Raw genomic sequence first — 23821 nt, 5'->3', positions numbered from 1 at the left:
TTGGGGGTTTTGAGGGCGTTGAAAAAGTCTTGGGGGTGGGAAGCGTTTTTTCTTGTGTTTTGGGGGCTGGAAGCATTTTTTCCCTTCCTCTAATTATTTCTTTTTTTTTTAATTTTCATAAATTTTTTTTTTTTTTACACAGATGTATTTTATCAAAGGAAGCGTTGGCATCCTCGTACCTCCGCTAAAGTTGTTATAGAAAACGGAAATTGTAGTTTAGAGCTTGGAAGCTAGATAAATACTAATTAGATCTTTCCTATATCAAGATCTTGTACTAACTTTAAGCTTCATTTATACACTTGTCTATATATATATATATATGTATATATTAATAATTAATATTCAACCTTCCGTATTTAAATAACAAGCTAATCATTGATAATATGCTTTAAAATTTTGAATTAACGTTATCAATCATACGGTGAGGGTTACATATATTATTAATTTAACTATAATTGTATGAGTCTTGGTACATTGAAGCATGTAACATATGTACGTATAATAATGCTATCAATTTGTTTATTGACTTGTATGATAGCTTGGAAATTAAGCCTTTATATATCTTAATGCGCATTCAACAAGATAATCTTCTTGTTCCTTGAACCATTGGATTGTTGAGAAGATTGTTATCTCCGTTGTTGACCAACTTGAAATTAAAGGATATATGCAATACTTGTAGGGCGATAATTCCATGAAAGTTCCATGGCCGCGGGGTAACTTGCACCCTTTGATCAACTTCAATCTCAAGAAAGTAATCGATTTTTCCAGTCTCGACGATCAAGTCACGGTCAAAATTAAGAAGAACGGAATACTAATTTCTTTATTAAAATTAAGCGCTATCAATCCGCATCAAAATTCAAGGGTTATCTTGTTAAAATTTTCATTATTTAATATTATTTATTAATTTGAATTTAGATCATTTGTTCTTGTTGTTGTTGTTTTTATAGGATTGTCCGTTGTATATATAGAGCATGTTTGGCTACTAGTTATTTTTTTGAGTTCTTATAAGTTACGTATTACTTATTCTTAAAACTTATTATAAGCATGTAAGGAAAAAAAAAAGAAAATTTTTTCTGAACCCCTTAATTTATAAGGAGATATAAGTAATTATATGTTTGGTAAACCAATAACTTATAAGGCTGTATTAAATATCAAATAATTACAAAGGACATATTGTTGTAACTCCATAGTGTGACTTATTAATTCATTTTATATTAATCAGATAATTAATAATAATAAATGTATCAATTATTTAAAAGTGAATAATTTACAATTAATTATTTCAAATTAATTATAATTATTAATTATTAGTCTTGAAATTAATTAATTAATTTCATTGTAGTGAAATATTATTATTAATAACATTAATTAATAAAAAATTAGTTATCTCATATAAAAGATACATTTGATTAAAATATTTTTATAAATTGTATTATATTGTAATTATTAATTACTAATGTTGAGATTAATTAATTCAATTCATATTAGTAAAATAATTATTTAATTAATTAAAAGCTAGTCATTTCATAATAAGAAATACATTTGATTAAAATATATTACATTATTTGTGAGTATTAATTACTAATATTGTGATTAATTAATTACTATTATAAATTAATAAAATATTATTAATAACAAACAAATTTAATATATAATATATTATAATATTGCAATAATAATATATATTATATTATTATAATATTATATATTACTAATAAAATAATAATTAATTAATTAACTAATTAATTACTAATATTAATCACTTCATAATAAGAAAATATCCACTGAGTTAAGGTAATTAATAGAAGGGTATTTATGTCTTTTGGCCAGAATAAGGAACGTTAATTATAAGTAGCTGAAAAATAAGTTGGGATTGCCCAACTTATTTTTGGACTACTTATAAGTAACAAATAAGTAACATAAGTGACTCTTATCTAAACACATTGTTGCAAATTTATAATTAAAATGTTACTTATAAGTACAAATAATTAAGTTGCCAAACATGCATACAGTCCTAAACTCCTTGACTAGTAGTGCTTTTTTTTTTTTTGGGTGTACGTGAAACTTGATTAGGAGATTCCAATAAAATAAAATAAAAGTATTTAAACCTGGGACCATTGAGCAGGGAGCAAACTTATCCAACCATGCTAGTGGATCCCCATGGTATCCTCCTGAGGTAAGTTTTGCTTTGAATTTATTGACGTAAAGGGCCACACTACTCATATCATTACATTATGATATGACAAATCCTTATAGAAGTAGCTAGGTAGATTAGTAGGGTCAAAATGACTGCATATATCTTTTTCTAAGATTTAGTGAGTTATATAATGTTGAAATGCAAGGAGTTGATTTCCTTAAGACTTTGCTCACATGCGCTTCTTAAAAATGTTGCAAAAGTTCTCATCAAGGAAAAGGCATTTTAAAAGGAAATTAACTTTATAATTAATGGTGGTGATTGGAATTTTTAATGTTGAACTCTATACTTTCTTCATATTTAATGTCTTGTCGATCCTTATTAAAACTTTGGATAACATATGTCTGAAATGCTAAGGTTTGGGAAGAATCTAAGTTCAATCATACAATAATAAGAACTTTCTTAATATTGGTCTAGAGATAACCACCAATAGATTAACTACAAAAGAAACATGGAAGTTGGTAAAAGATAGAGTTGCTTTTATTTTTATTTTGCATCTAGCCTGAGTTCTCTTTTCAACTAATAAAGATGATTAAAAGAAGGAAATCAAGGTAACTGACATTATAAGATAATCATTATTTTCTATATAAAAAAATGTAAATTTCTAAGTAAAATATTTGGAGTCTTATGGTCCGTTAGGAAGTAACATGTGTCAAATATCTTATAATCTATACATCAAGTTACCTTTAGTACTATTTCAGCATCTTTAGTACTTAGAATTAAAATTCTTGGGTAATATTATTATAAGCTACACATCAAGTCAGTAAGATAAACAGAAGTTGTACAAGGCCAAAATTTTCAGTGCGCCCCCTGAGATCATACAATTGGTACCCTCTTACCTAAAAAAGCTCATTATTAATTGAAGGTTATCCATGAAATAAAACGAGAATTAATTTTATAATAGTTATAGAAAAAGGTGAAACAAAGTGATTGTTCTTCGTGCCACCATCATACTATGATAAATTATTCAAAGGCCTTTAAATAGTTTATGGTTACCTACAGGAAAAGCAATATGCATATACAAAAGCTTGGGTTATTCCATACATTCAGTTAAGGAAAATGATAGGGACACACCCCTAACCACAACCTCAACCACATCCCCTCCCTCATTTGCTACAGTACACCGGGTCCTACTTGGGATTTTAAATTTTTAAAATCCAATGTGGGACCCTGTGTACGGTAGCAATTGAGAGGGGGTGTGGTTAAGGTTGTGGTTAGGAGTGTGTCCCTAATGCCACCCTTCAGTTAAGATTGGCATAAAACTTACTCATTGGTCAAGTGATAACTAGCTACCTAGAGCACTAGAAAAGTAAGGCTAGGATTAATGGAACCTCAATAGTGCAGTATAATCATTCCATGAACACTAATTAGAGATAAGGTTCTGAAGTTTTCAATATATCTATAAGAAACTTACTATTCATACATACACAAATGATCAGAGTTGAATTAGATATATGATATCCAATGTCAGCTAAACAGCAATCTTTTAAGGAGAATGAACGTGTGAAAAAATACACTAAACTGGTGGAATGTGAAGTCTCCTTTTACAGACAAAAAACAAATATAAATTGGGGATTGCATGGAGACAAAGGCTCTCATTTCTTCCACTCTATCATGAAGGCTAAGAGACATCAAAATAGAATTCTATCAATACAATCTGAGAATGGGATCAGAATCTCAGATATGTCGGGATCATAAGTGAATTTACTGATTATTACAAAAATCTCATTGGTACAAAAACACCTACCACGCATCCTGACCCAACTGTGATTTCAAGTGGACCAGTTCTCTCCCAAAGCCAGTGTAATGAACTGAGCAGGCCTGTCTCTAGAGATGAGATAAAAAAAGCTGTTTTCTCCGTGGAAAATGGCAAAGCTCCAGGGCCTGATGGTTTCAGTGCTTTTTTCTTCAAGAATGCTTGGAATATCATCAAGGAGGACCTTTTCTTAGCAATTGAAGAGTTTTTCTGCTCGGGTAAGCTTCTTGGCACCTACAATACCACTTCAATCACTCTAGTGCCCAAATTTTTTAATCCAAGCTCACCATCAGACTTTAGACCCATTCATGTTGCAATGTTGTCTATAAAATCATTACAAAAAATATAGCATGTAGAATTCAGAAGGTCATGGGGTATTTGATCAATGATGCACAAAGTGCATTTGTTAAAGGGAGACTCATTTCTAGCAACATATTGATGGCTCATGAGCTCATTAAACACTATAGGAGGAAAAATAATTCTCCTAGGGCCATACTAAATATTGATTTGAGGAAGGCTTTTGATACTATAAGTTGGGATTTTATTAGAGACATGCTAGCAGATTTGGGTTTTCCAAATGCCATAAAAAACTAGATCATGGAGTGCATTACTACTCCTAAGTTCTCTCTGTCTCTCAATGGTGCTTTACATGGCTACTTCCGTGATGCTAGAGGATTGAGGCAAGGAGACCCCTTATCCCCATACATGTTTGTGATTGGCATGGAGTACCTATCAAGGAGGCTGAGCTTATTGAAGAGTGACAGATTGTATAAGTTCCATCCTAAATGTTCTAGGATGAATATAAGCCACCTGGTTTTTGCCGATGACCTTCTGCTATATAGCAAAGCTGACATGGTCTCAATATCAAGGTTGATTTTATGCCTTCATGAATTTAACCAAGTTTCAGGTTTGGAAGCTAATCCAAACAAATGTTCAGTTTTCTTAAGTGGGATTGATGATAGCTTAAAAAATCAGATTTGTACCTATCTAAACTTCTCTGAAGGAGAGCTACCTATGCGATATTTGGGGATGCCACTGATTGCGAGGAGACTTTCTTACCTGGATTTCTCTTCACTAATCAGAAAAATTTCTGATCAATTCATTTCCTGGCAACAAAGAAGACATTTGTCATATGTAGGGAGACTTGAATTAATAAAATCTGTCATTCTGGGCATTCAAAACTTCTGGACTAGCAACTAATCCTTCCCATCAAAGTCCTAGAGAAAATTGACAGTTTATGTTCAGATTTCTTGTGGGGGTACTAAAATTCATCTTGTCTCATGGAGCACTGTATGCCAGAGTAAAAAAGAAGGGAGGGCTGGGAATTTTTTCAGCTAGGGAATGGAACTATGCAGCGGCAGTTAAAATCTTATGGATGATTCATCATAAAAAGATCTCCTTTGGATTAAATGGATACATGAGAACTACTTATAAGCTTCAGATATTTGGCAAGTTCAATCAAAGATGAGTGATTCATGGATGTGGAAACAAATCCTCAGAGTGAGGGATTTGATATAGCCAAATTTGGAAATGTTGCAAATATTCAGAGCACTGTTGGTGCATGCTGCACCAGTGAAAAAAATTCAAATCTCAGCAGTTTACAATGCTATTACTCTACCAATGCCTTTGGTTTCGTGGTCTGACACGGTTTGGAGAGGGCTTCACTATCCAAAACATTCGGTTATTCTTTGGCTAGTTTGTCTTTCCAGATTGTTAGCACAGGACAGACTCTGTCGCATGGGGATATTGAATCAAAACAAATGTGTTTTGTGTGCAACTAGAAATCTGCAATCACTTATTCTTTGAATGTCAGTTTTCAGCTGATATTTGAAACAGGGTGATGAATTGGATGGGGTTTTCTTGGAGATCTTGCAACTGGAACCTGGTTATTAACTGGTACTCTCTTAATCTCAAAAGAGGAGGCTTCAAGCAATAATTGAAGATGGTGGCTCTCTCTGTTACAGTCTACATGATTTGGCAAGAGAGGAACATGAGAATATTTCAAAATAAGATTCGGACACCTGATTTGCTATTTAAGGTAGTAAAGATGCTGATATACTCAAGGATTTTAAACAATGATGATATTCCTATACATATGTGAGAGTCACTGGAGAAGACATAAGTAGTTCTATAAGTAATTTGTATCAGTGTGATCATCAGGTTTGTAACTGATGTTTTGATGTTCATTACAAATGTACATATTGGGAAATGAAATAAATCTCTTTTTCATTGACCAAAAAAACAAAAAAAACAAATGATCAGAGTTTTCATGTTGCTCCCGGAGGTTAAGTATTTGGTGACGGTAAATTGTAATGTTGTACAACAGAACTCTTTTTTTTTCTTCTTTCTTTCTTTTCGTACACCAAACGCAAACCGATTGTAATTCTGTCGCCAATGTATATTGGCGACGGACGTCCGTCGCTAATGTAAAACATTGGCGACGGGGTATTGGTGACGGGCCATTTCCCGTCGCCAATGTTTGTATTGGTGACGGATTCGAAATCCGTCACCAATACCCCGTCGCCAATACTCTGTTTTCTACTAGCGATTAGAGCTCATTTGGTACTTAACCAGTGCATAAACCAAAGGATCAAATTTTACTTCCAATGATATCTTGGAGTTAACATGTAACTACATTCATCCTCTTATGATGACCAAGTAAGTGCTGTATTTTCAATTTCAGAGTTGTATGGACAGTATACCGCCAAATGATCAGGATATATAATTAATCTCTGTAAGTAGCTTAGAAATTCTACTCCCTTGAGCTGGGACAGTTTTCTTCAGAAAGAAACCTATCGAGGAACTGATACATGGCAAATAATTATAGACGTTACAAATGCACGTTCAGGATCTAGCTTTAGCTTCTCAGTTGTTTGAATTAATGTCTGCGACTTGCTCATAGGATTTAGAAAATATGATCGTGAAAGACACGTGGAAGAAGTTAATCATGAACCATAATTAGAATTGTGAACTAACTCAATAAGTTCCATTTCATAGACCAAGCGATCAATTGCAGAGTCCTAGATTCTTACAGACACAAAGAGAGAACAAACACACTTAATTATTTTTGTCGCAACGTATAACCACAAAAATATAAAAGGATTTCAAGCTAGATACCACTTCAATTATATGGAGTTGACCGCATTTTGGTGCTTAGGTAAGAAAACTCACAGATTGATCAACATCCAGATGAAGCTATAAATTTGTGCACATAAGTGAACGCTACATGTCGGATTTTCTAAGAACATATTGACTACATATGTAGAATTAATTGATTTCGAATTTATATGGGGCATAACAACGCTTCTATCATCTTAAATGACTACGTACATCTTTCATTGCTGAAAAGTATATTTGAGTTCAATTCAAACGCGCGAATTTATCATATGACATTCACTAAATCAAACATACACGTGTCATTTGTGTGCGCGTTAAGAAAATTGTCAATAAAAAGATCAAAATATGTTCATACAGATTACAAAGATGAGCTAGCTTGTGAAGTAAGGAGGATGATCTGATGAGTTGTTTCAATTCATCAAAGAAACGGTAAGCCAAAACCACAATATTTTGAGATACCCTCCCTCACCAAAGCCCACAAGAAACCGCCCTTGGACTCCATATGAAAGCAACTCCAGCTAATAATGTCGCCACTCCAGACCAAGAGCTTATCATAATCAAAGTTGACAAACCAACCCATCACCATATTTTAGTTCTCCTTTACATTGGACTATTTGGAATCCCATAGATTTTTCAAGATTAAAGATTAGTGCAACACTTAATGTTCCACAAAAAGAGGCGATTAGTTTTATCGCGTTGTGGGCCCTGCTCGCATAATCACACATTGTGGTTTAGCTAGATTCTATGGTGGATGATAAAGTTTAATCAACCAAAAGAAAAAGCTCCAAAAGGTTTAGAGGGCTAATTGATGATCATGTGCTACCCCTGTGATTGATAATGATTGTTTTGTCGCACTAATCTTGTCTTCTTACATGATAGATAATTCAGAGGGTCATACGTTATCGATACAACACAAGTCATGCATCTTAATTTGATTAGAGAGATGTATATTAATGGAGATCACAATCATCTTATGGCATTGATTTGTTGAAAACATGTTCTGATAACTGATAAGGCATGAAACATTGTGTGCTTTTTAATTTAAGATGGGCTACAAATCATATATTGATAAAATAATTATTGGATTGGGAAAGTTAAATGATGTACTTACACAAAAGAAAACATTAGGTAAAATATATGCAATTGGACAACTATCAATTTGTAGTTTGATCACATTGAATATTCAAACTAGACATTGAATAATAGAAGTCTCACATGAAAAACATATATGTACATAGAAAATTGTTGGACGCGCCGCTAATGCTGACGGATGATGTTTACTATCACTAATATTTTGTCCAGCGAGTTTTCGTTTCCCATTATCAACCATAAACCACTGAACTTCCATTTTAGTGCCGGGAGCATGATACATATAACTGAATTATTAGCTACCTCTTTGAATTATTAGCTAACTCTCATTTTAGTGCCTTTTCACACGAGAACAAAATCAATTAAGTTTAGATAGATTCATGTCTATGTATGGTGTGACTTTTGGTTTTGTTTTACTGGTTTGATCGAGTTCTCTTCAGTATAGTAACTCCAAGTGTGTGTATAGTCAGTTTGATGCAGGACAACAATCATGTTCAAATTTGATTTGGATTGAAGATAAGAGTTGTTATGATTTTAGATTTGGATTTGGTTTTTTAGATATGTGAGAATGAGTAATTTTGTTAAATTTTATTGATTAGAATTGTGTTAGGATTGACTTTGTTTGATTGTTTTATTGTTAAGAGCGAACCGGTTTTAGAGATATGCATATGTTTTCTGATTTGCTTTAGATTAGAAATCCAAACTCTATTAAAGAGGGAGGAGATTTCTGCAATGCAGTAGAGTTTAGATGAATAAATTTTTTGTTTATGTAAGATTTTGGAGTGATTCCTCAATGCGTGAAATCATCACCGGGTTAGATGTCTATGTATTAAACCGCTCTAACAACCTATCTTTTTACCCTATTCTTTTATCTTTCTTTTTACCTTATTCTTAATTGTTTCCCGGTTCCCCTTCACAATTTAGTAATGGGAATTAAGCTTTGTTAAAAAACAATTAAGAATATTCTTCGAGTAATTAGATCATCTCATAGCAGAATTAACCCGCGCCTAATCCGAGCTAAGAGCACAATAATAAAACTCAAGTTGTTCACAAGGTGCTGATGTTATGTCAGAGTGCATAAGTGGGTAATCCTAATTTACGTGCTCAAGCCAAAGACACCAACAACCGTAAATGTAGAATCTAGACTTTATTAAGCTCTAGATAACATAGTACACCAAGTAATCACTATGTAGATCAAACAATGGGTTAAAGATGCATGCATGTTGATACTAAGTGTAAACGGCATCATAAATTATGGCAAGATGAGTCTCAGAGATATTCATGAGCTTGTACTTCCTCATCATTAATGTTTTAATTTGTTGTTATAACCTCAATTAGCAGCCACCTAAATGAGAGAGAGAGAGAGAGAGAGAGAGAGAGAGACTAATATTTACATTGTTAGCAACTTTACAAAGAGAGCTAGCTTAATATTTTAATTTGATAATACATCTACTAACCGTCCAATTTAGTTTGGTGGCTTAAAGCTTTACTTTGTTCTCCATTCCAACCGTCCAATTTGATTCATTTGATGTCTTTTGCAGGAATCTAATCCATTTGTTTTAATGCTTTGGCACGGACTCAATTAGACAAATTCATTAGTGAAATCATCCAAGCCTTAATTCCCAGCTAAAATGTGATGGTTACCCAATGGGGCCGTGGTCGGCTGAGATTTGACTAATGTGATGTTCATGATTGGGCCATCCAATCGTCACGTGCGGCCCGCTAACGTCCCATCTGTTAAACTGACGGCCCACCAATCTAAATATTCCGTTAGCCTCGCGCGTGCGAGTCATGCGAGGGGACACATGCCTCGACCTTTGGGCTGGGCTCATGTGCACGCACCGGAGTGTGCCATTATTTTCGTGACACGCCCGAACCTACGCTCCCACATGAAGGAAACACGTGTGGGGCCCACCTCGATGTGAAAGATATATGAGTTTTTTAATATCAAAATTTAAACTAATTTTGTTTATTTCTATTGCTAATTGGCCCCTTGATCTCATGCTAATTAACAAGTTCGTAACGGATTAAACTAATTTTATTTCGCATTTACATCCTTAGACTCTATTTTCTAAAGCTCGGTAATTAGATTTCTAGACTTTGTCAGCTGAAAACTTTACCATGTATTTATTGTGTGCCTCCAGTCGTGTAATATACAAGCACACTGGATGGGTAGGGCTGAGCATGGTTCGGTCCAAACTGAAAAAACCAATCGAACCGATCCGAACCGACCCGGAAAAATCGGTTTTATGAGTAGGACGGTTCGAGTCGGTTTGAAAACTTTTCAACCCGAACCGACCCGAACCGACCGAATATAGTGCAATACTATCCATTCTGATCTCAAACCCTACCCGACCCGTCACCAAAGAGTCAAAGACTCAAACCCTAAACTCATTTTCTGAATCATTATGGGTTAAAAATAATATCATTATATCAGTATTTAATGCTTCATAATCTCCTACTTTGTTGATATCTTTTTTCTTTAACACGGTTTGTTGTTTGATAAGAAGTTTGATGAAGTTAGAACCGAACAAACCAAACCGAACCGCACCGAACCGACTTGCAACAGTTCGGTTCGGTTCGGTTTTGAATTATAGACGGTTTGGTTCGATTGTTCAAATTTTGGTAAAAACCGAACCGAACCGACCGTTGCACACCCCTAGATGGGCCTCTAGATAAGAGATATTAAAGAGGAAAAGAAGTCCGCGAAAATATATCGACCTTGCTCATGATGGATGTAAGTCCCAACAAGATAGAAGCATTTCATTCGAGGATTCACTAATTGTCTGAGTGACGGATTATAAATTATAAAAAAATAAATGTGCGTTTTTAAAGAAAATCATAAATTATTCATGTAGATTTTCTTACAGGTCCCTGATCTTTCGCAGTTTAGAATATGTTGAACCACATGACAGGTTTGAGACTAATTCATAGTAGGCCAGTCAAAATATCAAATGCTCAACGTGCAATGTATAGCAATCTATCAAAAAAAAAAACGTGCAATGTATAACAAAAGGTAGTCTCGAGTACCCAATGGAGACATTGCCAATAACTTTAAATTAATAGAACAAACTGTACCAATAAAAAATATTCAAGGATCAAAGGGGTCGCGTGTACCAGGAACTTTCTTGTAAGGAGTTCGAAATTTACCAAGGACTCCCATTATGATCCTACACTAGCAGCAACAACCAAAACTTTAATTAGAATAAAATAAGGTTCAAGTTCTTCTCCTGTTTTGTTGGAGGACTACTATTCGCCAACTTCTACGAAAATGACTATCTTACATGTGAGTAATGCAAGCGATCTTGAGACTCTGCATCTTCAGGATCTGAACCACCCAAATCCTGCAAAAATGAAGTCATACAAGTAGGAGTAAGCTCAATTGTTAAAGCACATGCTCAAGTAACATGCATTTTTACCTGTCAAAAAAAAGTAATCGCGACTATGTGCTTCACAGTCAGTTCTTTCAAGGATGGATACCTTCTCAGATTTAGCACATTGTTAGCTCGATCACGATTGCGTATGATAGAAACAATCAAGAACAACGAGAACTACAAGGATCAACCAATTTCACTGTACATCTAAGGATGCCCACATCAAGATGGAAATAGACATAGATGGCTGAAGTCCAGCAGGATACTCAACGAAATGTCAGATAAACTCAGAAAGTTTAGGTAAAAGCCCTATTAACTTATGTGGTTAATTACAGAAACCCCCATGAACTTTTGGGCATTTGCAGTAAACTCTCAGCAAGATACTCAACCAAATGTCAGATAAACTCAGAAAGTTTAGGTAAAAGTCCTATTAACTTATGTGGTTAATTACAGAAACTCCCATGAACTTTTGGGGATTTGCAGTAAACTCTCATCAACTGTTTTTTATTACACTAAACTCTCTTGAACTTTAGGAGTTATTGCAAATATAAACACCATTAACTGCTTTATTTCACTAAAATTCACATGAAAGTTTCTCATTAAATCTCCAAATTAGCACCATAGATTCTAACATCTCTTGTGGCAAGCATGTGGTAGAAAAAAGATGAAAATAATTCCTGAGTCGCAAAAAAATTGCCTATTTTTCCTTTTTAATAAAAGGTTATTTGTTGGGGACTAAGAACAAATTTTCATCTTCTTTTCTATCCTATTCTTGCCAGTCATAGGTTAGAGTTGATGGTAATAAATGGGGATTAAAAGATAAAATTTCATGTAATATTTAGTGAAATAAAATATTTCATGCGGGTTATGTGCAATAACTCCTAAAGGTCAGGGCACGTAGTCTAATAAAAACAATTGATGGGGGCTTATTGCAACTCCCCAAAAATTCATGGGAGTTTTCTATAATTAACCCTAACTTATATGGACACACAATCATGCGCAATGCCAATAACAGTACGAATAGAAAATTTAAGGATGAACAGATACTAAAAACTCATTGACATTGGGACCATAATTAGCTCATTGAATGACAGTAAAAACTAAAATATGTGTTTTTTAAGGTTTATCAATGTATCACATAACTACAGCTCATTGAACCTCAAATTTAGCTATAGGAAGGTATTCGACAAAGCAAAAGCATTATTGTGACAATTCTTTGCCCAAAAAGACAAACAACCTGACAAACTTAAGAGGACTGAGCATCTGGAGCTTTGGCACCAAGTAGAAATTGGGCTCTTAACTTCATAAATGCAAGAAAAAAATACTAGTAATTAATGGCCTCCCTGATATTACTCCAAATATCACAATCGACAAATTTGACTTATGACTCATCGTAAGCAAATTAGATTTAAAGAAATCAGTCCACAACATTAAACTTGTGTTGGAGTGTGACAATGATAGTTTTGATGAAACATTTTAAGTTTTTCAAACACCATAGAATAACGAAGTTTACTTACTACAATAGAGAGAACAAAACAGAGCATAATACTCCTAAAAGGTAACAAGCTCAAAGAAAATGGAAAGAGCTCTTTAAAGGTCCGTAAAAGAAAATAAAACAATAGCTGTGGGGGATAGCAACCTGTTCTGGAGTAAAAGGGGAAAAAAAGAAAAGAAAGGCCGAATGCAGGAAATTAGTCTCCAAATACCATAATCCACTCCCACCCACTACATATATCTTCTTATTGAAGAGTACAGGATACAAGCAGATATGATAAAAGACCATATATAAGATCTCTTACATAAAATACTTCCATCAGATACTATTTTGATACGAAGACCCCCTTAATTAAGCTTTATACTTATTGAGCAGAACTGAACTCATCAACCTGATATCTGAATAAATCTTCCACCCTGCACCTTCTCAAATCCCTTAGGCACAGTCACAGTAAGCACTCCATTCTCAAGGTTTGCTCTCACCTTATCAGTATTGGCATTAGGAGGCAATCTCACACTCCGAACAAACTTATCAGAGATCCTCTCAACCCGGTGCCACTTTTCATTCTTATCCTCAAATTCTTTTGTCCTTTGCCCACTTATCTTTAGAACCTTCCCCTCTTCCACCTCTATTTTCACCTCCTCCTTCCTCAATCCTGGAACCTCTGCAATGAACACATGCGCATCTGGGGTCTCTTTCCAATCCATTCGGGTGGTAGCGAAACTCACAACAGGAGCTCCAATGGCAAAGGAGAAGCCTTCAAAGGGATCCAAAATTTCAAGAGAGACAGGCTCAAGGTCATTTATCTTGTTAGCCTTGCGGCCAAGGAAGCTGGGAATGATTGACATTTTTAGAAAAAAAAAGGAAGATCAGAGGATTGGAAACAAACTCAATCTTGACTATGGTAGTTCTTGCTAACTACAAGAGTTGGTTGGTGTATTTATAATGTGCCTGATGCTTCTGGTTCCAGACATTTCCAGGATCTTTTATCCATTGGATACATAGCTGGTGCTTCCGGTTACCTTTCTTTTAACTTTGCATGAATTCATGAGGCATCTATGCTAGTGAAAATTCCATTATTTAAAGGTGAATGAGAAAGATGCCAGTTTCAGTCACTGGTTTAACCCCAAAAAACTTTATAGTATTTGTAGGGGTATAACCCTTATAAAAAATTATCAATGTCCTAGATATTAACAGAAACTTCCTGTTGCACAATATACATGGGAGTATCTATAAAATATGGCATTACCAATACATTGACGTTGTTTTATAAATGCCTAAAATCTTCTTGAGATGAAGACGTAAGGATGAATTTCCTTGTTTTCAGTATTTGATGGTGAAATACATGGACTCAAACTGTTATGCAATCTTCAGATTATCCATAAGTCCAACTTCTGGTCCTAAGAAAAGCAAGATATGTTCCTTTTATGTGTAATGTGAACTGTTAACTGATCACAATTTCAATATGCAAGAAATCCAAAGTGATAATAACTTCAAATATAATCAAGATGTATGCTATTCGAGTTTTTTTTTCATTTTTTTATTTTTTTATTTTTGTCCAATAGCACTTTACAGTGATACGAGGAAAATGCCAAACTTGATTTATTTTCGAGGAGAAATTATTAGCATATGAAAAGTGGTAGTCCGTTGCTTCATATTTACACTACTTCTTGGCAAAGGATCACATATTCATGGATGGAAGCGCAGTCCCATGCGAAATAATATTTGCTTGGAAAATTCATATGCTTTGCAGATAAGGGGCAAAGTTACTCTCAAAGTAGAATGCATTAATATTTGCTTGGAAAATTCATATGCTTTGCAGATAAGGGGCAAAGTTATTCCCCACTAAGTTACGTGTAAGCTTTTGAGAGGAATCTCACCACCAACAAGACCTTGTGGCTTATGATTTTGATTGATAAATTATCTAAAACTTGAAGTTGCAGCAAACAAGTATTGTGCACAGGAAGATATATTTATAGAACAGCCCAAAATTTATAGAACAGCCTTAAAAGCATTCTCAACAAAAAAGGAGAAAAAATATCTATAAAGAAGTAAGAATAGTCTAGACACAATGGTGTATGCAAATATTATTCTACAAACAAAAACTTGATGTAGTGGTTTAAGAATCTCAAGATCAGTGATATACAATAGAAGTTACAGGGAAAAAGTGAGCATATTCCAGTATTTATCCATGGAATTCCAACACATACTTCTGGAAATATAATTTTATACACTAACTAGTAGTAGTACCATAAATGAAAATCTAAATGTTATTAAACAACATACCTGTAGCCTTTGCTTTGCTAGTGATAACTCCTGCTTATCACAAGTGATTTAATAAATTGGCTGTACAAAAACGTGAAACCAGTCAGGTCCAGCTATCGCAAGTGTATACAACAAAAAAATAGCTTTGGTATTTATTCAGACAATTATTTACTTTGCATGTGTCACCTAGTATATTACTTATATAGAGCTATGTTTGAATTAAGTATTTGAAGTTTGTTATTGAAACACTAGAATTATCGGAATCCATATCAAGACAAAGCAGATAGCAATAAATTCCAAAAGAGGGGAAATATGTCCCCACGATTTGTGTTTTCTACTAGCATTTGTGTTCGCTCATTCAAGGTCCATATTAGATGATTGTTGGTCATCTAAAGCTATTTCCATAAAAAGTGGATCAGTTATGGAGCACAAGCCTTCACAAAATATAAGACTAATGACACAATTGATGACAGACTTCTACCAAAGGAGGCGTGAGCTGTAGAGCTAAGGGATTTGCCGATGTCGAACACATACTATTAGAGAATATACAATATAGACGATGTAGAACAGAAATTGGAGCTATGGTTATGATCAGAGAGTTAAAGAACTCCATACTTACACCGGCTCCTTTGACATTAAGGAACTTTCTGACTGGAGGTAAGAACAAAAATAGTTCTTAGAGTTCATGAAATTGTGATCTTTGCCTACAAGGGTGGCACTGATGCTTGGTGGAAGAACTTGATATGAACAGAGAACGACAGCGGAAGCTTGCACTTCGAGATTGGGCTTGGGGGAAGAGAGAGTTGAGGATGAAGTTCTGTCAACCTAACTATGAGAAAATCTCATTCAAGCAGTTGCAGACAAGGTAACCAGACTGTGGCAGCATATACTGCAGAATTTTATAGCCTTGATGATTGTAGAGAGAAAGAAAGTTGCTTGGTATATCAATGAATTATGCTCAATATTCAGGAGAAGATTGCTTTTCATCAGAGCAGAGCATTGTATGAGCCTACAACCTAGTGATTAAGGCAGCGATTCATGCCAATAAACAAAGAAACCAGGTTATGAACAAAAGATTTCATACTCCTACAAGCTTCGCAAACAGTAAGACCAAAGCAGTAGCAGATGCCCTGATGTGAACAAATAGCCTGCAGTTAATCCTCTAACTGTAGGCACAGCAGCATGACAGTCCAGTTCTACAAACAATCAGGATTCAAGCAAAATTACAGCAATTGCTGAGGAATTCAAGAAGATTGACTCAAGAGTTTCCTGAAAGCCGACTACCGATGAGAAACATCCTACGTCACAATGACCTAGTACCAGCAACGAGCTTACTAGACGCAATGTTTCAAATGTTGGATGTTGGGTTCATGTCGGACGGCTAAAATTCATATTGCATAGCGGAAATCGGGAATATGTCAGGGTACATGTAAAAAATATCGGACTGTCATATTAGATGGTGTGCATATGTGTAATATAAACATCATAATGAAATCTAAACATACTTAATAAATTCTATTGTCTAAACATATAAAAAAGTAAATAACTTATTATGCTTAGGGTTACTGTTAAAGGAAATAGGTGAGCAAAGAGGAGTCCGATGTTTGTAGTTAAGGAGAGAGAATATCACCCAATATTGATGTGGAAAGAATAGCTCAGAGAAGAGACTGATGAGATGTCGAAGGAGAGAGAGAAGAGGAGCGACGGAAATGACTTCGGTCTTTTTTTTTACATTTCTCCTAAATGATCGGGTTTTGTCTTTGGAAGACATGCTAAGACAACCAGGAATTTAACCCAAACTTGATTAGATAAACGTAACAAAAAAAAGTTAACAAAAAAAGTCAGCCAATTTTTCAAACTGAAAAATCGGCCGACATATTCGACATGTCCCCTAATATATCCGCCCAACATGTCCAACATGTCCCCTTATATATCCGACACAAACTCTGGAGATACAATACGCATTGAAAAGCTCCATATCGTGTCAGTTGGCCCTTAAATCTGACATCGGCCGACATTGCGGCTTAAAACACTGTCTAGACCTGCCACATTACAAAATGAGTCATGACTGTCCAACTTTGCAAGATTATATAAACCGGTGACAAAGAGCTAGGCTGATAGAGAATGAGTCCATGTGTTGTTCCAACTTCGCAAGCTCTCAAGAAAGATGGTAGATGGAGGATTTTGGATATCCAGCTTCTTTTGTCCAGCTATCATCGGTTTCCGACATATGAAAGTGAAACTTCCAATTCCATAACTAAATTGTTCTCATTAGATATTTGGTTATCATACTATGAAATCCTAAAGTTTACAATTAACTTCACAATTAGACATTATATGAATATCCTGTTTCTGTTTGCAAGTATACTTTTCAAGGGACTCAGATCAATGAAAGGATAAATGTAGAAAAAAAAACCCGCACTGTCAAAGTAAACAACGAAGAAAAAAAATCTCATCCTCGATTGAGTTTAAGAAGTAATCCTGCTCTATTGGATTTGGCAAATTCATTATTCTCTAAGATTAACAGACATATCTAAGTTAAAATAGTATCATATGGGAGTAGGAGTTTGTTTTCAGAATCATGGTAGTGCCGACAATTTTCAAAGAATTTAACTGATGAAAGTTTCTTGAAATACGAAAGATGATTATAGTATTAAATCTACAAATTTTTTTGTTCTGATAAACCTAGATAAGATAGCCACAAAAAGAATAATGCTTGTAGAGGTGCAAGGCTCTAATATATCCAAGCACCCACCCTAACTGAATTCCTATGAGGGTAACTAAATATATGTTATACATATTCTATATGTTCAACTTGTTATTGGATCATAACATAAATAAGTCATTTGCATCTCAACTATAGGAGATCGTTCCATTCCTCGATAAGAAAAAAATAATATTCTTTCAAATATTTTCGCAACAGAGGGTTATCCATAATTATTCACTTAGCCACTATACAAATTCGCTAAAAAAGGATAATGCCCCAGACTCTTAGGGCCTCAAGTTCCATGGTATGAGCCTGACAATCCCAATTCGCTAAAAACTATTTCAATTAGCAACGTATTTCTCCAATAACTTTATGCGTGCAAAGTAATGTCAGAAACATAGACAATTTCCTAAAATGACAAAGATATTAGAATTCCTCACCAACTTAGATTATTCTAGAACAACTTTCTAGAACTTCTTTCTAGTAACATCCTACAAAATATCTACCATGAAGTTTCTAGGAAGATACAAGTGTATGGCTAGTATTTATTCTTCTAGAAACTTCTTAGTAATGTATGGCTAGGATTAACTCTTCTACACACTTCCTAGCCCTCTTAACAACTATAAATAGGGGTCTTGTGCTCTCATTTGAGCAAGCAAGCAAGCAAGCAAGAAGTGAGCTTGAGAGCTTGAGTGTGTAGTGTAGCCTTGTGTGAGTGTCCACCAAAATAAAGGAATTGTGTGAAAGTGAGGTGTTCTTGTAAGAACAAGTGTTGTATTCTCAAGTATTCTATCAATAAAAGTTTCCTTTGTGTAGAGTGTTGTGTTCTTCAAATTCCATCAAAGTGGTATCAGAGCAAAGTTCGATCTAGCCGGGCCAATCGAAGGTGCTCGTGTACGAGATGGCGAACATGATCCAGCCACAGATTCCGAAGCTGATGAAGACCAATTACGACAACTGGAGTATCCAGATGAAAGTCTTGCTCGGCTCGCAAGACTTGTGGGATCTCGTAGAGAATGGCTACACTGAACCGGAGTCACCTGCAGCAGAAGCAACTCTCACCGCCACTCAGAAGAGTGAGTTGAAGGAGGTCAGAAAAAGAGACAAAAAAGCTTTGTTCCTAATATTCCAAGGCGTAGATGAATCTGCGTTTGAGAAGATTTCCAATGCCCTGTCCTCTAAAGAAGCATGGGAGATTTTACAAAAATCCTATCAAGGTGCGGAAAGAGCCAAAAAGGTACGCCTCCAAGCATTAAGAGTTGAATTTGAAAATTTGAAGATGAAAGCTACAGAATCAATATCGGATTATTTTAGTAGAGTTCAGACAATAACAAATCAAATGAAGAGAAATGGAGAAGCAATTAATGATGTAAGAATTATGGAGAAGATACTTAGGACTTTAGACTCTAAATTCAAATATATTATTCCGGCAATACAAGAGTCTAAAGATCTTTCCGAAGTATCTATTGATGAGCTGCAAGGTTCTCTGCAAGCTTATGAACAAGATATAAACATTAGTTCAAATCAAGCGGAGAATCTAGAACAAGCCTTGCAGAGTAAGATGACTATCAAAGAAGATAGTCGAAGAGGACGTGGAGGCTACAGAGGCAGAGGCTCATTTCGAGGTGGCTCAAACTTCCAGCAAGGTCGTAGGAGACAGTACCAAGGAGGCCATGAAAATCAAGATCGAAATAGAGATCGTGAACGATCATTCGATCGAGGACGAGGTCGTGGCACACGAGGACGAGGACAAGGAAGAAGTTACCATGAGGACAGATCTCAGCCACAGTGTTACAAATGTAAGAGATACGGTCATCTCAGCTACGAATGTTGGGAGAAATCAAATCAAGTGGCAGAAAGAAGCAACTTTGTAGAAAGGGAGCAGGCAGACACTTCAACAGTCCTGTTGACGTACCAGGAGAGCGAAAGCAAGAATAAAGATATCTGGTATCTAGATTCAGGTGCCAGTAACCACATGTGCGGCATCAAGGAGTTTTTTACCGAGCTGAACGAGACGGTACAAGGAGATGTCACCTTTGGAGATCAGTCAAAGATTCCAGTGAAAGGCAAGGGCAATATAATGATCCAGACAAAGACGGGCGAGAACAGGTACATCTCTGATGTCTACTATGTTCCAGCATTACGAAATAATATTTTGAGCCTAGGCCAGCTCCTTGAAAGAGGCTATGATATACATCTAAAAGACCTTGCCCTCACTATTAAAAATAAAAATGAAGTTATTGCAAAGGTGAACATGTCTAGAAATAGACTGTTTACCTTAAATATTCATGCTGACCCTGTCAAGTGCTTGAAGTCAATCATAAAAGACGAGACTTGGCTCTGGCATCTACGATTCGGGCATCTCGCTTTCAGTGGCCTGAATCTTCTATGGAAGGAGAAAATGGTAAAAGGATTGCCGCAAATCAACCATCCGAACCAGCTATGTGAAGGCTGTATGAAGGGCAAACAACATAGAAGAAGTTTCGAAGTTGGAAAGTCAAGAAGAGCAACAGAGTTGCTACAATTGGTCCACACAGATATTGCAGGACCATTTGAAGTCATCTCTCTTGGAGGAAACAGGTATTTTCTCACATTTATTGATGATTATAGCAGAAAAACTTGGGTTTATTTCCTGAAGGAGAAATCCGAAGCTCTGGAGAAATTCAAAGAATTCAAGGAGATGGTAGAAAAGCAAAGTGGGTACCACATCAAAGTGCTCCGATCAGATCGAGGTGGAGAATACACTTCGAAGGCATTCAACAATTTCAACAAGCAGTACGGGATAATTCATCAACTCACTGCCGCCTACACACCACAGCAGAATGGCATAGCAGAGCGGAAGAATCGTACCATTCTTGATATGGTCAGAAGCATGTTGAAGAGCAAGTACCTGCCAAAGACTTACTGGGCTGAAGCCGTGGACTGTGCAGTTTACCTCCTCAACAGATGTCCGACAAAGAGCGTCAAGTTCAAGACACCATTGGAGATGTGGAGCAACATCAAGCCAAGTGTCAACCACCTGAAGGTGTTTGGGTGTATTGCATATGCACACATCCCGGAGCAGAAAAGAAAGAAGTTGGACGATCGAGGAGAAAAGTGCATATTCGTTGGGTACGAGAGGAGGACAAAAGCATACAAGCTCTACAATCCAGTTACAAAGAAGATGATCATTTCAAGAGACGTGGAGTTCGATGAAGAAGATTATTGGAAATGGACCGATGAAGATAAAAATATTAAAGGTATGTTCTTTGAAGATAATGATGATGACTTGCAGGAGGTTGGAAGACCAGAACAAAGTCCACCTAATAGTCCAGCTCCATCAACCCCAACATCAACGCCGACATCATCCAGCTCAAGTGAAGGAAGCTCTTCAGGGGGAGCAACAAGGAGGATGAGAAGCCTAAGAGATCTGTACGACGATACAGAGCCTGTCGAGATGATGGATGACTACACACTATTCTGCTTGTTTGCAGAATGTGATCCGGTCAGCTATGAAGAAGCTGCTCAAGAAGATAAGTGGAGAAAAGCCATGGATGACGAGATCGAGGCAATCAAGAGAAATGACACATGGGAGCTCACTACCTTACCTGAAGGCCATAAACCAATCGGAGTAAAGTGGGTGTACAAGACAAAGACAAATCAAGATGGCGGAATCGAGAAGTACAAGGCCAGGCTTGTTGCAAAAGGCTATAGTCAGCGAGAAGGAGTTGACTATGAAGAAGTGTTCGCACCAGTCGCGAGGATCGACACCATCCGACTCATTATCGCATTGGCAGCACAGAACCGGTGGAAGATCTACCAGATGGACGTGAAGTCTGCATTCCTGAACGGCTACTTAGAAGAAGAAGTCTACATCAAGCAACCACCAGGGTACGAGGTGAAGAATCAAGAAGACAAAGTCTACAAGCTGAAGAAGGCATTGTATGGACTGAAGCAAGCGCCCAGAGCATGGAATGCCAGAATCGATGCATACTTCCAGAAGAACGGATTCCATCGGAGCCCGTATGAGCACTCTCTCTATACCAAGAAGAAGGATGAAGACATCATGATCGTATGTCTCTACGTGGACGACATGATCTTCACCGGCAACAATCCGAAAATGTTCGAGGAGTTCAAAAAGAATATGATCAAGGAGTTCGAGATGACTGACATTGGAGAAATGTCATACTTTCTTGGAGTAGAAGTGTCGCAATCAGAGAAAGGAATCTTCATCTCTCAGAAGAAGTATGCAAAGGATATCCTTCAGAAGTTCAACATGAGCAACTGCAATCCAGTCGCAACTCCTGCAGAAGTCGGAGTGAAGCTGAGGCGAGACACACCAGGAAGCTATATTGATCCAACTCTATACAAGAGTTTAGTCGGGAGCTTGCGCTACCTAACCATCACCAGGCCCGACATAGTGTTCGCGGTAGGACTGGTGAGCAGATATATGGAGGAGCCAAGACAGGAGCATTTCAAAGCAGCCAAGAGAATTCTTAGGTATGTCCGAGGAAGTATTGATCAAGGATTATTTTATACACAGTGTGCAGATTCAAGATTAGTCGGCTACACCGACAGCGATTATGGTGGAGATTTAGATGAAAGAAAGAGCACATCTGGCTACATGTTCAATATCGGATCAGCAACATTCTCATGGTCATCAAAGAAGCAGTCTGTCGTCGCTCTATCAAGTTGCGAAGCAGAATACATAGCAGCATCGACATGTGCGTGTCAAGCAATATGGCTCAGGAGTCTGATGAAGGAATTGCAACACCAACAAGAAGCACCGACAGAGATTCTCATCGACAACAAGTCAGCTATTGCACTTGCCAAAAATCCGGTAGCACATGGACGAAGCAAACACATAGAGACAAGATATCATTTCATCCGACATCAAGTTAAAAAGAAGACTGTGATGCTGTCATATTGCAAGTCTGAAGACCAAATCGCTGACATCTTCACCAAGCCACTAAAGACAGAGACATTTTTGAAGCTTAAGAAGAAGCTTGGACTTGAGAGAAATGAAAGTTGGTGATGAGGGGGAGTATTAGAATTCCTCACCAACTTAGATTATTCTAGAACAACTTTCTAGAACTTCTTTCTAGTAACATCCTACAAAATATCTACCATGAAGTTTCTAGGAAGATACAAGTGTATGGCTAGTATTTATTCTTCTAGAAACTTCTTAGTAATGTATGGCTAGGATTAACTCTTCTACACACTTCCTAGCCCTCTTAACAACTATAAATAGGGGTCTTGTGCTCTCATTTGAGCAAGCAAGCAAGCAAGCAAGAAGTGAGCTTGAGAGCTTGAGTGTGTAGTGTAGCCTTGTGTGAGTGTCCACCAAAATAAAGGAATTGTGTGAAAGTGAGGTGTTCTTGTAAGAACAAGTGTTGTATTCTCAAGTATTCTATCAATAAAAGTTTCCTTTGTGTAGAGTGTTGTGTTCTTCAAATTCCATCAAAAGAAACAGACAGAACGTAACTTGCTTCTTGCATCAGAACCCTAATTCAATTAAAAAAAACGAGGCGCCTTCCAACCTCTGGTGAAAAAATAAGCGCCCTTGAAGGAGAATTGAGGTCCGATTCTTTCTTCTCGGGCGAACTTTACGGTAGCCCTAGGGATTCCGAGCACAAAATTTTGAAAATTTGGAAGATTTTAGCGGGACCTTCTTTTCTTCCTTGATTTCTTTTGTTGAAGAAATTGCGCGTGAGACGCGTCGCTCTGGCGATGCCATTAGGTGTGGAATTCGAGTACCATTCGGTAGTCATAATCAATAGAATTTAATTAGATGGATATTGCATTGGTTTGTTTATTAAATATTTCTTTAAATTTTGATTGTTTA

At 36.3% G+C, this 23821-nt stretch overlaps 1 protein-coding gene and 1 long non-coding RNA gene across 3 annotated transcripts; both read right to left on the bottom strand.

The window, feature by feature from the left end:
* Window positions 3814–23621, bottom strand: LOC109819501. 2 transcript variants are annotated; one of them, XR_002241544.1, is made up of 6 exons: window positions 23517–23621; window positions 15312–15371; window positions 11576–11636; window positions 11441–11500; window positions 11274–11331; window positions 3814–4184 (listed from the first exon to the last, which is right to left on the bottom strand). It is a non-coding gene; the product is annotated as an uncharacterized LOC109819501 (long non-coding RNA). The 2 variants fall into 2 exon arrangements; XR_002241543.1 differs by having other exon boundaries at window positions 11274–11326.
* LOC109819500 (18.0 kDa class I heat shock protein-like) lies at window positions 13021–14098 on the bottom strand. The gene has a single exon (XM_020385241.1). The coding sequence runs from the start codon at window positions 13871–13873 to the stop codon at window positions 13412–13414; it is 462 nt and encodes a 153-aa protein (XP_020240830.1). The 5' UTR covers window positions 13874–14098; the 3' UTR covers window positions 13021–13411.

Source organism: Asparagus officinalis, chromosome 8 (genome assembly GCF_001876935.1).
Source record: "Asparagus officinalis chromosome 8, Aspof.V1, whole genome shotgun sequence".
Classification (NCBI taxonomy): Eukaryota; Viridiplantae; Streptophyta; class Magnoliopsida; order Asparagales; family Asparagaceae; genus Asparagus; species Asparagus officinalis.
Note: the sequence above shows the minus strand (reverse complement) of the source record. Positions and strands in the feature narration are given on the sequence as shown.